Source organism: Galeopterus variegatus, unplaced genomic scaffold (genome assembly GCF_000696425.1).
Source record: "Galeopterus variegatus unplaced genomic scaffold, G_variegatus-3.0.2 Scaffold7787, whole genome shotgun sequence".
In the NCBI taxonomy this organism is placed as follows: Eukaryota; Metazoa; Chordata; class Mammalia; order Dermoptera; family Cynocephalidae; genus Galeopterus; species Galeopterus variegatus.
This window is the reverse complement of record NW_007733898.1, coordinates 15,568-31,711: the sequence shown is the minus strand read 5'-3', so window position 1 is coordinate 31,711 and position 16,144 is coordinate 15,568. Positions and strand designations below refer to the sequence as shown.

The window sequence follows — 16,144 nt, the reverse complement described above, 5'->3', positions numbered from 1 at the left end:
ATCATTATTTTCATTAGTTTCAATAAGTTTTTTGATTTCCTGCTTGATTTCTTCTTGGACCTATTTGTCATGAAGTAGAATGTTGTTTAATTTCCATGTGTTTGTATACTTTCCAGAGTTTTGTTTATTATTGATTTCTAGTTTTAATCCATTGTGGTCTGAGAAAATACATGGGATAATTCCAATTTTTTTGAATTTGTTGAGACTTGATTTGTGTCCTAATATGTGATCTATCCTGGAGAATGATCCATGTGCTGATGAGAAGAATGAATATTCTGAGGTTGTTGGATGGAACGTACTGTAGATATCTGCCAAGTCCAATTGGTCTAAAGTATTGTTAAGATCTTGTGCTTCTCTGCTAATTCTTTGCCTAGTTGATCTGTCCAATATTGAAAGTGGGGTGTTCAGGTCCCCTGCAATTATAGTATTAGTGTCTATTTCCTTTTTTAGGTCTAATAGAGTTTGTTTTATAAATCTGGGTGCTCCAACATTGGGTGCATACATATTTATGACTGTTATGTCTTCTTGATGCATCAGTCCTTTTATCATTATGTAGTGACCCTCATTATCTCTTTTTATGGATTTTAGTTTAAAGTCTATTTTGTCTGATATGAGTATAGCTACTCCAGCTCATTTTTCTTTTCTGTTTGCATGGAAGATCTTTTTCCATCCTTTCACTCTTAATCTATGTGAGTCTTTATGGGTGAGATGAGTCTCTTGTAGGCAGCATATAGTTGGGTCGATCTTCCTTATCCTGTTTACTTATATGTTTTATTTAGCCTAACATATCCCCAGAAGTATCATTTTAACATGTAATTAATATAAAAAAAAATTGTCTTTTAGGTCTAGACCCATTTAGCCTTCTTGAATCTTCTTTTAGGGTCTTTGTCTATGACTTTTTGGAAAGCTTCACTGACCTCCAAGTTTACGTCAAGTATCTTTATTGTCTGCTGTCATAGAATTATATTTCTTTTATAGTCCACAACATTTAATTATATCTCATTTGTATATTTAATCGTTACATTAGTTTCCCAGGGCTGCCATAACAAATTACCACAAACTAAATGGTTTAAAACAGCAGAAATTTACTCTGTCCCAGTTCTGGAGGCCAGAAGTCTAAGTCGAGGTGTTAGCTGGAGCACTCTCTCTCTCTGAAGGCTCTAGGGGAGGATCCTAACTTGCCTTTTCTAGCTTCTGGTGGCTCTAGGTGTTCCTAGGCTTGCGGCCACATCACTCCAATTTCTGCCTGCATCTTCATGTGGTCTTCTCCTGTGTCTTCTCATCTGTCTCTCATAAGGATATTTGTCATTGGATTTAGAGTCTACCCAGGAAATCCAGGATGATCTCATCTCAAGATCCTTAAGTACATCTGAAAAGACCTTTTCTCCAAATTAGGTCACCAATGCAGTTTCCAGTTATTACATGGACATATCTTTTTTGGGGCCACCTTTCAACCCACTACAATTGTCATATTAATATCTGTTTTCCCCATCATCTCCATGAGATTGTGGGATTTCCCCCCTTTCATCTTTATATTCCCAGTGCTTAGAACCATGTCTGGCACTTAATAGACACCAAATAAATATTTTGTAGATTGGATATATATATCTTTCCTATTTCTTCAAGTACATACTCTATCCAGGATTACTTTAGAGCATTTCTAGATTCCTAATTCTCATACCCCTTACCAGGAAGTTGGTAAGGTAGTCCACTTATTTTGTCCATTCATAGCATTTCTCACTATATCTTTCCTATTTCTTCAAGTACATACTCTATCCAGGATTACTTTAGAGCATTTCTAGATTCCTAATTCTCATGCCCCTTACCAGGAAGTTGGTAAGGTAGTCCACTTATTTTGTCCATTCATAGCATTTCTCACTCATAAGTCTGTAATTTTGAATTTTTATTATATTTAGATGTAATCTTGGCCTATTCTGCTTCTTAGGTCACAGTACTACATCCTCTTCTGATGACTGTAATGGACACTTTATTGAGACAGCTAAAGAAATGCTTATTTTTCACTGTATCATTTGTTCTTGCTCTACTTCTTATGATTTATCAAAATTACAAATATTGGTGAGCTGCTGGAAAAAGAACTCGGCCAGAGACTGTGGTCTTCTGTAAACCCAAAGACATTTGGTAGGTTGTTAAAATTCTGGGTTAGTTTTACTTAGCCCCTATCCTTTCTCTCCAGCCACAGAAGAGATTTACAAGCTATCACTCTGCTAAACCATAGCCTCAATAATTCCAACAAAAGACTCAGAAATTTAGGCAACTAAGTGTCTAGTTGTTTTATTTAAGAAAAATAAAAATGTATCAGCTAACAACTAATCAGGCATTAAAATAACAATAAAAATGAGTGGCAGCCCAATAGTGGAATAAAATTAGGTCAGTCCAAATGAAAGCACTGCTTCAGAGTGTGAAGTTCATGTACTGGCTAGCCGCCACAAAAATAAAAAATAAAGTGTTTTTTTTAAAAATGTGAATTTCAACATAACAGAAGTTAATGCTACTAGCCTGGGTACTAGTCATCAGGCAAGCATTTTTCCTACATTAGGTAAAAGTGGGTAAGTCTTGTAAAACTTGGTTTTGGTGTCTAAGTTTCCCTTTTAATTCTCTTCAAAGTTGAATGCTGATTGTTGTAATTGTAAGCATGTTTCACTTATCAAAAAAAAAAGCACAAATGAGGGAAAAGAAAAAGATTATTAACACTTCCCTGAACTTCTAATTGATACATTCATACCGATTTGAAAGGATTGCTGGGTCCCATCACTCAAAGACTCTCAGGACACACATATAGTCCAAAAAAAGTTTGGTTTACTGGCTTGTTGCAAAAAGGGGCATAACACAATGGGGAACAACAGGCAACCTCAGAAAAGGGTGTTAGAAAGGACTTATATGGGATTTGGGCTTGTCTTAGGTGATTTGTGGAGGGTTTGAGGAATTGGAGTTTTTCTCTAGACTGAGTGCTGTGAGGAATGAGAGTAATTCTATCAGTGGATGTCTTCATAATTTTATCTAGAAGGTGGGAGAAACGAAGCAGGGCTAAAGCTATAATTGGTAGAGAAGCAGTTGTCACTTATATTTGCAAGAAAAGGGACATGTTTGGTCATTTTTCTGGCACAATTTTTTTCTTTTGGTCTGTGTTTAGATATGACCACAGTGGTGTTGTTTTTGTCCTCTTTCCTGGTGGACACAGAGTGGTCTTGTCTGATGTTGGTGTTCTATGAAATGGTTTATGTTCAACAGAATAACATCAAGGTCTAGTTGTGGGGGGTCAGGCCGACTCCTAGGAGCACCAAGGTCCAGGGGTTAGCACCAGACTGGCTCTTCCCTTTTTTAGGATAGTCACTGTTCTACTCTGGCCATGGGGTAGTAACTGTAAGCTAGATGAGCCATGGGAACTCAGCATTTTCAGGACCGGGTGGCTTGGAGCTGATTTGGGAGCTATGGAATGAAGATGTAGACCTCCAGTTCATTATCAGAGTATTAAAACACTACTGATTTTTGCATGTTGCTTTTGTATCCTGCAACTTTACCAAAATTGTTTATCAGCTCTAAGTTTTTTTTGTTGTTGTTTTTTGTTTTGTAGAGTCTTTAGGCTTTTCTACATATAGGATCATGTCATCTTCAAACAGGGATAGTTTGACTTTGTCATCTGGATGCCTTTTATTTCTTTCTTTTGCATGATTGCTTTGGCTAGTACTTATTATACTATGTTAAATAAGAGTGGTGAGAGTGGGCATCCTTGTTTTGTTCCTGTTCATTCGGGGTGATGTTGGCAGTGGATTTGTTGTATATGGTTTTTATTGTGTTGAGATAATTTCCTTCTATACATAATTTGTTGAGAGTCTTTATCAAGAGGCAGTATTGAATTTTGTCAAATGCTTTTCCTGCTTCTGTTGAAATGATCATATAGTTTTTGTCCTTGATTTTGTTGATGTGGTGTATCACACTTAGTTTTTGTCACATCTTTGTCTGGTTTTGGTATCAGGGTGGTGCTGGCCACATAGCATGACTTTGGGAGAATGGACTCTGTTTTAATTTTTTGAAATAGTTTGGAGAGAATTGGCATTAATTCTTTTTAAAAGGTTTGGTAGAATTTATTGCTAAAGCCATCCATTCTTTTTTTGTTGGGAGACTGCTAATTACTGCTACAATCTCATTGCTTGTTATTGGTCTCTTCAGATTTCTATGTCTTCTTAGATCTTTCTTTGTAATTTGTATATGTCCAAAAATTTATCCATTTCCTCCAGATTTTCAAGTTTGTTGGCATATAGTTGTTTATAGTAGTCTGCAATGATTCCTTGTATTTCTGTAGTATTCATTGTAATGTCTCCTTTTTCATTTCTGATTTTTGTTATTTGAGTCTTCTCTCTTCTTTTTTTAGTTAGCCTAGCTAATGGCTTGTCTGTTTTGTTTATATTCTTGAGAAGCCAACTATTTGTTTCATCGATCTTTTGTATCATTTTTTGGGTCTCTGTTTCATTTAGTTCTGCCCTGATCTTAATTATTTCTTTCTGTCTACTAATTTTGGGATTGTTCTTGTTCTTGTTTTTCTAGTTCTTTGAGGTGTGGCATTGGGTTGTTTATTTGAAATCTTTTGATGTGTTTATTGCAATAAACTTCCCTCTTAGTACTGCTTTTGTAGTATTCCACAGCTTTTGGTATGATGTGTCTTTATTTTTGTTAGTTTAAAGAAAGTTTTTGATTTCCTGCTGAATTTCTTCTTGGACCTATATGTCATTCAGGAGCATTTTGTTCAATTTCCATGTATTTGTATAGTTTCCAGAGTTTTGCTTCTTATTGATTTCTAGTTTTAATCCATTGTGGTCTGAGAAGATACTTGAAATTTTATTTTTTAAAACTTTGCTGAAACTTGCTTTGTGACCTAACATAAGGTCTATCCTGGAGAATGGGCTGATGAGAAGAATGTATATTCTGTACCTGTTGAATTAAAGGTTCTGTAGATATCTGTCAGGTCCAATTGGTCTACAGTGTGATTTAAATCCTTTGTGTCTCTGTTGATTTGTGGCCTAGATCATCTGTCCAGTGCTGAGAAAGTGACATTCAGGTCCCCATTATCATATTGGGGTCTATCTCTTTCTTTAGGCCTAAATGTGTTTGTTTTATATGTCTGGGTGCTCCAGGTTTGGGTGCAAAAATATTTATAATTTTCATGTCTTCTTGCTTGATAGATACCTTTGTCATATGGTGGACTTCTTTGTCACTTTTTACGGTTTTTGGCTTAAAGTCTATTTTTCTGATATAAGAATAGCTCCTTCTCTCATTTTTGGTTTACATTTGTGTGGTATATCTTTTTCCATCCATTCACTATTAGTCTGTGTGTGTCCTTACAGGTGAGGTGAGTTTCTTGTGGATAGCCTATAGTTGGGTCTAGCTTTTTAATCCAGTCAGCCAGTCTTTGTCTTTTGAGTGGGGAGTTTAATTCATTTACATTTGGGGTTGTTACTGAAAGGTATTGTCTTACTCTTGGCATTTTATTGATTTTTGTTTGGATGTTTTAAATATCTTTTGTTTCTTTCTTCCCCTTTTATTGTTTGTCTTTGATGTTTGTTGGTTTTTGAAGTGGTAAGATATAGTTTCTTTCTTTTTCTAGTTTGCATTTTTGTTCTACCAGTGGGTTTTGTTCTTATGTATTTATGGTAGTGATTGTCATTTTTTGGATTCCAGATGCAGGACTTGCTTGAAGATATCTTGTAGGGCTGGTCAGGTGGTGGTGAACTCCTGCAGCTTTTGTTTGTCTGGAAAACAAAACACTATTTTCCCCTCATTTCTGAAGGATAGTGTTGCTGGATATAGTATTTCTTGGCTGGCAGTTTTTTTCTTTTAGTATTTCTAATATATCATCCCATTTTCTTCTGGCCCGTAGAGTTTTTGTTGAGAAGTCTGATGTTAGTCTGATAGAGGCTCCCTTATAGGTGACTTGAAGCTTTTGTCTTGCTTCTTTTAAGATTCTCTCTTTGTCTTTGGGCTTTGCCAGTTTGATATAATGTGTCTTGGACAGGGTCTTTTTTGGTTGAATCTGTTTGGGGATCTTTGAGCCTCCTGGATCTGAAGGTACATGTCTTTTCCTATACCTGGGAGATTTTTCATATTATTTTGTTGAATAGGTCTTCAACGCCTTTTCCTTTCTCCTTTCCTTTTGGAATACCCATGATTCAGATGTTTGTGTGCTTAAGCTGTCTGCTAGTTCCCTTTGATTTTCTTCATTTTTAAAATTTCTTTTTTCTTTTTTTTTTGTCCACCTGGGTTATTTCAAAAAGACTACCTTTGAGTTCAGAAATTCTTTCTTCTGCTTGCTCTAACCTGCTGCTTAAACTCTTGGTTGTATTTTTTATTTCATTGAATGAATCCTTCATTTCCAGGAGTTCTGCTACATTCCTTGTTAAGGTATTAATCTCTTTGTAAATTTCCTTTTTCATATCCTGGATATTTTTTCTTGTTTCCTTATCTTGTCTGAGTCTTCTCATATGCCATTGAGTTTCATTAAGATTGTTGCTCAGAATTCCTTTTCAGTCATTTCAAGGGTTTCCTGCTTGGGGTCTGGTATTTGAGAATTACTGCATGCCTTTGGTGGTACCATATTTTCTTGGGTTTTCATATTTTTAGTATCTCTACATTGATGTCTCGTTATTTTATAGAATAGTTGCTTCTTCTATTACTCTGGAATGGGCTTTGAGGAGAGAGACTTCCTCTTTTTCCAGTCTCTGCTCTGACTCTCCTTGTGTAAATGCAATTGAGTGGGCAGTGGACTGCCTGCATGGTGGCTGTGGCTGCTACTGTGGTGGTGAGCCACCCTTGCAGTTTCAATGGCTATGTGGTGGCTGTGGTAGACCACCCACACAGAAGTGGTGTTTTCACATGCCTCTGCCTTCTGTCAGGCATCTAGCTTAAAATAATTCTATACCTGAGAATTGAATTAGCATTTTCAGCCTGGCGGTGTAGTGAAATGAAAGGAAATAATCAAAGAACGCTTGGTGCATCACCTGGACACTCATTAAGAAGCACATTTGAAGACAAGAGCCCTTGGGCTGCATTTCATTCATAGAGATTTCCCTCTACCTTCTTTTGATGATTTATGATTTTAACATTGATGACCTCTTCATGATATTTGATCATTACATTCAGAAGTATTCCATTTGGTATTCTAAACAGCAGTATGATAGGGCATTTACATTTAAAAATTCTGGCTCTTTTCTGGGGTTTAATACTTACTGAAAATCACTTCCGATTTTGTTATGCATTTACTTTTTCAGATGCTGGCTTAAGAATTCTTCAATGTATGAACCAAAGAAATCAAACAAAACTCATCTTTAGTGAAAACAATTTCCTATTAGGAAACAAAAGAAATGCTTTTTTCCTGGTTCTGTCTAAACTTTAATATGTCGCATCTCAGAGCCTTAATTTTCTTAACTACAAATAAAGGGGTTGAACTACATGATTTCCAAGTACCCCTTAAACTCTTTAATTATGCCAGACTCAATGAGCTTTTTTGAGTATAAAATTTATATTTACCTAGGAAAATATTTCTTAAGTTCACCTATATTTTTCTCTCTACTGTTAAAGTCAGAAAAAAGACTCTCTCGATGATTTAGCACCAGTGTCACCTTTCACTGATCAGTTAAATTGATTTAACAGTCAGTATTGCTAAGTAACATATAAGCAAGATAACTACTCAATGAAAAAAAAATTTCAACCCTTTTATTGAAAGCATTTTTTTTAAAAAACAATTAAGAAAATGAAAATGTAATCAGCACATTATTTTCTTCTTTTTTCCTCCACATTAATTATCAGCTGATATAAAAGACTAGTGAAGAATCTTCAAAGTGGAGGGCTGGATGATTAAGCAAATGTGATTGTTCACCCTGTGAGCAATCCCAAGGATCTGGAGATTGTTTTGCCTCTCAGTTGTCTGTGAGAACAGGATGAATTTCAAAAGTCACAGCTATGGTAACCACCCCCTATTCATTCACTGTTTACTGAAAGCCATTGATCTAAGAGCTGATGACACAGTGATGACTAAGACACAGCTCTGCCCTCAAAGACTAAGCAGATATTACATGCAGTGTGAATTAATCTAGAAAGAGAAAGCACTGTACTGTTCAGTCATATTTTGGGAGGTAGTTTGGGACACCTTCCCAGGAGAGACATTGCCTATGCATCATACTTAATGGCAAAGGAGAAGTGGGAGGAAAGGTGTGTATCCAGATGCTTCCGGGCAGAGGTGGGTTGGGAGAGGGATAGGAGAGAGAAGTGAAAGATTTTCCTGACAATGTTGGAGTTTATTTGAGCCCTGTGATCCTGAAAAACAATGATGTTTATACGAATCCTACTACTCCATTGTGTTTCAGAAATGGCTTATGACAAGGAACCATCATTCCCCATAGGACTTAGATAAGACTCACAGATTCCCCCCTGTTTACCTATGACCATACAGACACAGCCCTCCAGATTCCTATTCTTTACCCACTGACCCATCTGGACAAAATACCTGCTACCATAACTCGACCAAAACTTAGTTTATCTTCTCTCCTTCATCCAAGCCCCTGAATTTTTACTTACCCTCAACTTGACTTGGCATTTCAGCCCCTCTGTAATGACCCTTCCTGAGCATCAACTAACCTCAGGGTAAAACATTCTCTGACTTACTGTGCAATCAAGCCACCTCTACCTGTTTATCCTACTTTCTGACATCTGGTTCTTTCTAGCCTTATTACTCTTCCCTATAAAAGAAAAGCCTTTTTCTGCCTGATCTCTGAGATGTGCAGGTCTTAAGATTGATATGTTCTTCCTACTGCAGTAGTCTTTTTCCCTTTCTATAATCCTTTTGAATAGTCTCTGCTTACCTAACTCTGGATTTGTTTTTTATTTGACAGTATAATACAACAGCATGGTCATGGTTTATTTGGAGAGTGGCAAGTACAGAAGTTGCCACTTCTTTTGACCAACTTCTACTTAATGAAATCTACTTAAGTAATGTTCTTCTCTATTGACAGAACTTCCTGTTTCAAACAAAATATTGGAATGAAGATATTGCTACCCCACTTCCCCTGCACAATCACCTCCAACATAACGAGGCGACCATGAAAAAGAAACACCAACTTTATCTTCGATGAAACTAGATGTAGACCTGAGCAATAAAATATGAAGTTGAAGAGGAATGGTAAATAACTTAGCTGATCAGAGAGAGTTTAGACCTAACCAGCTAGAGATGAGCGGTGGGACAGCAATGAAAAGCAAGTTCATCAGCCTCACAGAAGCCCTGAACAGGCTTGAGGACTGGTATCAGGGTGGGGTATGGAAGGTGGAAGTGAAGGGGTGGTGTCAAGAAAACAAAGAGACTGTATGAAAATCTGAGTAAGGACTCTAAATCCTCCACGCACCAGCTACACTCTCAGGTAATGGTCCCTTCCGTATCCCCAGAGAAATATGTTTTCTGGAGAAATCAAAATATAGGGGCCTTAAAGTGGTGACACAGGACACGGAAGAGGCTGGGGTACAATGTTGGAGGAAAAACAAGCAGATTAAGTGAAAATGTACACACTGGTTTTTCTGCTCTTCTTACCCAAAACGAGAACATGAAATACAGGGGTGTACACTCCAGGTAGGAGATTGGAGAAATTACACCACTCAAAAGAAAAAATGACTTGATAGTGTCATTTTGAGGTAGCCAATGAAGTAATCGTACCATGTGAAGTCCAATCTTTGACAAGTTCCACCCATATATACCAGCCTTCCTGCCAGCTTTTCTTTTCTTTTTTTTAAAAATTGAAACATGTTGATTGTACATATCTATGGGGTACAGCATTGAATATCCACACCTATGTGCAATATGTGATGCTCATATCAGGATCCTGTCAGCTTTTAAATGCCTAGCTCTTACTATGAATGGGTAGTTAAAGCTGACCTGATAGTTGCTAAAATCCTCCAACTGGAAACAGAGGCACCAGAAAACAGAAAAAAGAAGTTCAGAGGAAACAGACAAAATACAGGGAAGAGAGCAGAAGATGACTTTCAAAGAAACTATAATTAGTAAGTGCAATTAATTTTTCTGAGGTAAGAGAAGATATATTTAAGAAACATAAGCAGAATGCTCTAATAAAGGAATAATTAGAGGGCAGAGAAAAATGACCAACTAGAGTTGTCTGGTGCTTCTCCCCTCACAGAAAGATACCAAAACGACAAATAAAACAACTATATTTTAACCAGAATGACCAAAGAAATATACTGCAGAGCACTGGGAGTGTTGAAATCCTTACAGAGCATGGGAGACTGGGATAGCACCAGAGCGAGCGAGCTAGGCATCCTGCCTCTGCCTCACTGTTTTCCTGCAGGGGCTGGCTCAGACTCAGGCAGAAAGAAGGTAAGCTGGCAAAGCCCTAGCTGTTTCCATTGCAAATGCTAGCAATCCCTGCCGGAAGAGTGTCCCCCAGTCCTCTTAGGACCCAGACCCCAGCTGGGAGTTTGTGCAGCTGCACGGCCTCATAGTAGAAGCCCAGGTAGAGGAACCCCCAACCTCCCGCCCTAAGCAGCTATGGCACAGTGCCATCTTGTAGCTGAACATGCTGCTAGAGTGCGTCTTACCCTGGGGGCTAGTGGAACCAACTTCCTCCACCCTGAGGCCCTACCTTCATTCTACCATATTCACATGGGCACCAGCAGGACCACACCCCTGCTGCCTGGAGCCCAGGCCAGACAGAAAAACCAAGACTCTAGCATCAGAACCCAGGCAGGACAACCTCCCCCCAAGGAGAACAGGCAGACCTGCTCAGTGGGGAAGCTGCCAATAAACAATTGTTCACCTTGTGTATGTGCACCTGCCCTATATAACCCACTGGCCCACTTAGCCCACAGGCACCTGTGCCAACCTGAAAGCCAATCCAGTGGTATCTTCGATTATTCAGAGCAACTAACTCCCTGACTGACTGCAACTGGGAAGTGGCTTTGTCTCTCCCCAGCAGGCCTCTACAGATCTTCTAGGCCTGGCTGCACCTTTGCAGGCTTGCTTCAGGCTCAACGTCTGACTAAAGAAATATGCTGCAGAGCACCAAAAATATGCTGCAGAAATATGCTGCAGGACTGATCTGGCAGCTCTTCATAGAGCTGCTGGGCCTTATTGCACCAGTGCACACCTACCCTAGGCATGACAGTGGCTTTGTCTCTACCAAGTGGGCCTCTACAGAGCTTCTGGGCCCTGCTGCACTCCTGCTGACCTGTTCTGGGATCAACAGCTGGATCCAGTCTTTTCTATACCTGTGCACACTTGCTTCCTGCTTGATAGGGATCAGGCAGTGGCTTCACCTCCTCTGGCAGTCCTCCACAGGGACACTGGGTCCTGCTGTACCTGTGAACACCAGTTACCAGTTTCTGGCCAGGCAGTGGCACCCACTCCTCTGACAGGCCTTTGCGGAGCTGCTTGATGCTCCTCCCCCACCCCCCTGCAGTAGCAGGCACACCTGTTTCCTGATAGCCAGTCAGGCAGCAACTCTGCATCTCAGCAAGATTACCAGACAGCCAGCTGGCCCTCTGTACCTGCACATGCCTGGTGCATCAACCAGCCCAGAGTATCCAACCCAACAAAACAGAGCCAGTGTTGGTACAAACTCCTGCTGTCTATGCCATGGAAGCATTTGCAGACATCACTAAAGAGGATTACAACCAAAGAAATTGCACAGAGAATATGATACTGAGTCCACCAAAAACCACAGTCAACACAATATATCCTACAGACACCCTAGGACCCACATACTAGAAAAAGTCATTCTACATAATCTGCTCCATAAAATAGGGAAAAGCAACTCCTCTATTAGGTGCACAGATATCAATGTAGGAACACAAACACACACACACACACACACACACACACACACACACACACAAAACATGAAAAAGCAAGGAAACTTGACACCCTCACAGGAATATGATAAATCTCCGGTAAAATATGACAAGGAAAAGGACAGTTGCAAAATGCTTGTAAAGGGGCTAGAGCTCAGGGAAAGAGGAAGAGAGACTTATGGAATTCATGAAGGCAGGAGAAGTCACGATGAGGGAAAGCAAGGATTACTCTGACTGTTTTGAGTCTCGGCTGCTTCAAGCCTGGCCCTGGTGAGCACACAGAGCAAGAGCTGGAAAAAGCCACAGCTGTGCCCTATGTATGAAGTTGCTTGGAGGCTGAAAGAGAGAAGTTCTTGGTCGTCCCCAGGTCAGCAAGACCACTGACAGTGTTCCTGTGTATCCACATAGGAGCAAGGGGCCACAGACAACTGAAAAAAGGAACCACTTAGAGGCCGGTGAATCATCACAAGGGACCGGCGCATGGCCTGCCCCATAGAAAGTGTTTGGAATGTGGGCAGTGGGGAAGACATGCCCACTGAGGGAACATTGGGGTACACATGGACAGCTGATCTGTCCTCCAATCAGCATAGGACCACTCAGTGGAGACTGGTCAGGAACATAGAACTGCAGGGGATGCAGTTTGCTGAAAAGACTCAGCTGGTTCCCACAGGAAGTTCCCCCATTTTAGAAGTAACCAAAAGACAACAAATAAGTTCCACTGCAGAGTTTAAGTGATGGGAATAGCAAATAATCCAAAACAGAACTGAAAGAAAAAACAAAAAACCCACAGATCAGAGACAAAGTTGTTATATTAACCAGTAAAGGTCTAACATCACCAAAGAATACGTGTAAAACCTAGAAGGACTGGAAACCCCTCAGGCTCCCAAGCCAGGGTTGGGTGAGGGCTGAGTGTATCAGCCACATCCCCTTGACATCTGCATCTAGCCCAGTGATGACCACCAGGCTGCCACCAGAAGTGCTTCAGACTCCCAACCTGGGGTGGGGGGATGCTAAGGGCCTTAGAAATGTCCCCCTGATGTCTGCATCCAACCAAGCCATGACCAAGCCACCATCAGAAGACCCTGGGCTTCCCTGTCAGAATGAGGGGGGTGCAATGGGCTTTGACCACACCCCCTCTTCTTCTTCCTCCCATCCTATCTACCTTTCCTCTCCACCCCTCCCCCCAACTGCTCTGCAACATCTTAGAATATAAAATAATAATAATAATAAATAAATTTTAAAAAATATTTGTAAAGGAATTTCAAATAAAGATCTTAAGAAAACTCAATGAGATACAAGAGAACATAGACAAACAATCCAATGAAATCAGAAAAACAATTCGTGATTGGAAGGAGAAATTTAACAAAGAGATAGATATCATAAAGAAGAACCAAACAAATTTTGGAGCTAAATAATCCAATGAATGAAATACAAAATTCAATTGAGAGCTTTGTCAACAGAGTAGATCAAGCAGAAGAAAGAATTTCTGAATTTGAAGACAGATCTTCTGAAATTGCCAGGCCAGAGGGTAAAAATTAATAAGCATGAAAGAGAATGAAGAGAGGCCATGAGACTTATGGGACACCATTAAGCAAACAACTGTTTGAATAATATGTGTTTGAGAAAGAGAAGAGTTGGAGAAAGGCACAGAAATTCCAATGAAATAATAGCTGAAGATTTCCCAGTGTTGGGAGAGATATGGATAGTCAGATTTAGGAAGCTCAAAGGTCTATTTAGATTCAACCCAAAAAGATCCTCAGAGACACATCATAACCAAATTATCAAAAGTCAAAGACAGAGAGAATTCTAAAAGCTGCAAGAGAAAAGCATCAAGTCATATATAAAGGAATCCCCACTAGATTATCAGCAGATTGCTCAACAGAAAACTTGCAGGCCAAGAGAGAAGGGGATGATATATTTAGAGTCCTAAAAGAGAAAAAAAAAATTGTCAGCCAAGAGTACTTTATCCAGAAAAGCTATCTTTCACAAATGAGGGAGAAATAAAGACCTTCCCAGACAAGCAAAAGCTGAGGGAATTCATCACTACTAGACCAGCCTTACAAGAAATGCTTAAGGGAGTGCTACAACTGGAAATGAAAAGATGATAATTACTATCATGACAACATGAAAAAACACAAAACTTACCTGTGGAGGTAAATTCACTCTTCAAACTCAGAATGCTCGCATGATATAATGCTGCTATGTAAATCCTTTAACCTTCTAGTATGAAGGTTTAAAATCAAAACGATCAAAAAACAACAGCTACAATTAGTCGTTAAGAAACATACAATAGACACAAATGTAAATTAAGGCAAGAAAAATATAATTTGTGTGTGTGGGAAGCCTAGAGCATTTTCATGTGACTAAAGTTAAGTTGTAATCAACTTAAAATATTTTATTATAGGGCCAGCCCCGTGGTGCACTCAGGAGAGTGTGGCGCTTGGGTGCACAGTGGCGCTCCCACTGCCAGTTCGGATCCTATATAGGGATGGCCGGTGCGCTCACTGGCTGAGCGCAGTGCAGGCAACACCAAGCCAAGGGGTTGTGATCCCCTTACCGGTCATGAAAAAGACAAAAAAAAATAATAATAATAATAATATTTTATTATAACTACGAGACACTTTATGTTAACCCCAAGGTACTATGAAAAAAGAAATTGTAGCAGACACACAAATGAGAAAGAGAAGGAAAAAAAACTTAGCACCACAGAAAACTACCAATTCACAGAGGTAAATAACAAAAGAAAAAGAAAGGGACTAAGGATCTACAAAACAACCAAAGAAATAATTAACAAAATGACAAGAATAAGTTCTCACACATTGGTAATAACCTTGAATGTAAATGGATTAAACTGTTCAATTAAAAGATATAGAGTGGTTGAATGGATTAAAAAAAAAAAAGATCCAATAATATGCTGCCTACAAGAGACTCACCTAAAAGTCAAACATAACCTGAAAGTGGTGGCCTGTAAAAAGATATTCCATGCAAATGGAAATCAAAAGCAAGAAGGAATAGCCATTCTTATATCAGATACTATAGACTTTAAATCACAGTACACATTATTCTCAACTGCACAAGAAACATTCTCCAGGATAGATCATATGTTAGTCCACAAAACATGTCTACACATATTTAAAAAAAACAGAGATCATATCAAGTATCTTTTCAGACCACAATGGTATAAAACTAGAAATCAACAACAAGAAAAACTTCAGAAACTACAAATACATGGAAATTAAACAACATGCTCCTAAAACAGCAAATGGATAATGAAAAAATTAAAAGGGAAATTAAAAAATTCCTTGGGACAAATGAGAATTGAAATACATGATACCAAAACCTATGGGATATAGCAAAAGCAGTTCTAAGAGGAAAGTTTATAGCAATAAATGTCTATATCAAAAGAAGAAATATTTCTAATAAACTATCAAAGGAACTAGATATACCTAAGGAACTAGAAAAACAACAACAAACTAAACCCAAAATTGGCAGAAGGAAAGAAATAATAAACCTCTGAGCAGAAATAAATGAAATAGAAACTTAAAAAAAAAATTTAAAAGATTGGCTTTTCTGCCTGCTCCTCCACATGCCAAGCACCACTCTGGTCCCACGATGTTTGTTGGGACCTCCAGGCCTCTGCTAAGCTGGTGCTGCTGTCATGCCCCTCCAGCTGCCATCATGATTATCTACTGGGACCTCATCAGCCATGATGAGATGTTCTCTGACATTTACAAGATCCAGGAGATCACAGAGGAGCTGTGCCTGGAGGTGGAGGGGAAGATGGTCAGTAAGACAGAGGGTAACATTGATGAAATGGTGGAAATGCCTCCACTGAAGGCCCTGAGGGTAAATGTACCAAAAGCACAATAATCACTGGTGTTCATTTTGTCATGAACCATCACTTGCAGGAAACTGCTTCACAAAAGAAGCCTACAAGAAGTATATCAAAGACTACATGAGTAAAACCTTTTATGATAGGAACTGCAGAATAAATCAAGTGCATGCTTGCTAACTTCAGAAACTACCAGTTCTTTTTAGGTGAAAACATGAATCCAGATGGCACAATTGCTCTGCTGAACTACCGTGAGGATGATATGACCCCATGTATGATTTTCTTTAAGGATGGTTTAGAAATGGAAATATGTTAACAAATTTGGCAGTTCCTTTGGATCTATCACCTGTCATTATAACTTGCTGCTTGCTTGTCATCCACACAACATCAGGACTTAAAGACAAATGGCATTGATGTCATCTGGAGCTCTTCATTTATTTTGATCATGATTTA

At 39.0% G+C, this 16,144-nt stretch overlaps 1 protein-coding gene and 1 pseudogene across 1 annotated transcript in view; one reads left to right on the top strand and one right to left on the bottom strand.

Moving 5' to 3' along the window:
* LOC103607875 (carboxypeptidase A6-like) overlaps nucleotides 1-11,517 on the bottom strand; it is a gene marked incomplete at its 3' end in the record, with an annotated part of 54,284 nt that extends 42,767 nt beyond the window's left edge. Inside the window, exon 1 of the mRNA XM_008592337.1 lies at nucleotides 11,278-11,517. Coding sequence (XP_008590559.1) covers nucleotides 11,278-11,517 — 240 coding nt within the window. The remainder of the gene's footprint in view (nucleotides 1-11,277) is intronic.
* Nucleotides 11,518-15,537: 4,020 nt separating this feature from the next.
* On the top strand, nucleotides 15,538-16,007 carry LOC103607874 (annotated as a pseudogene).
* Nucleotides 16,008-16,144: the final 137 nt, after the last annotated feature.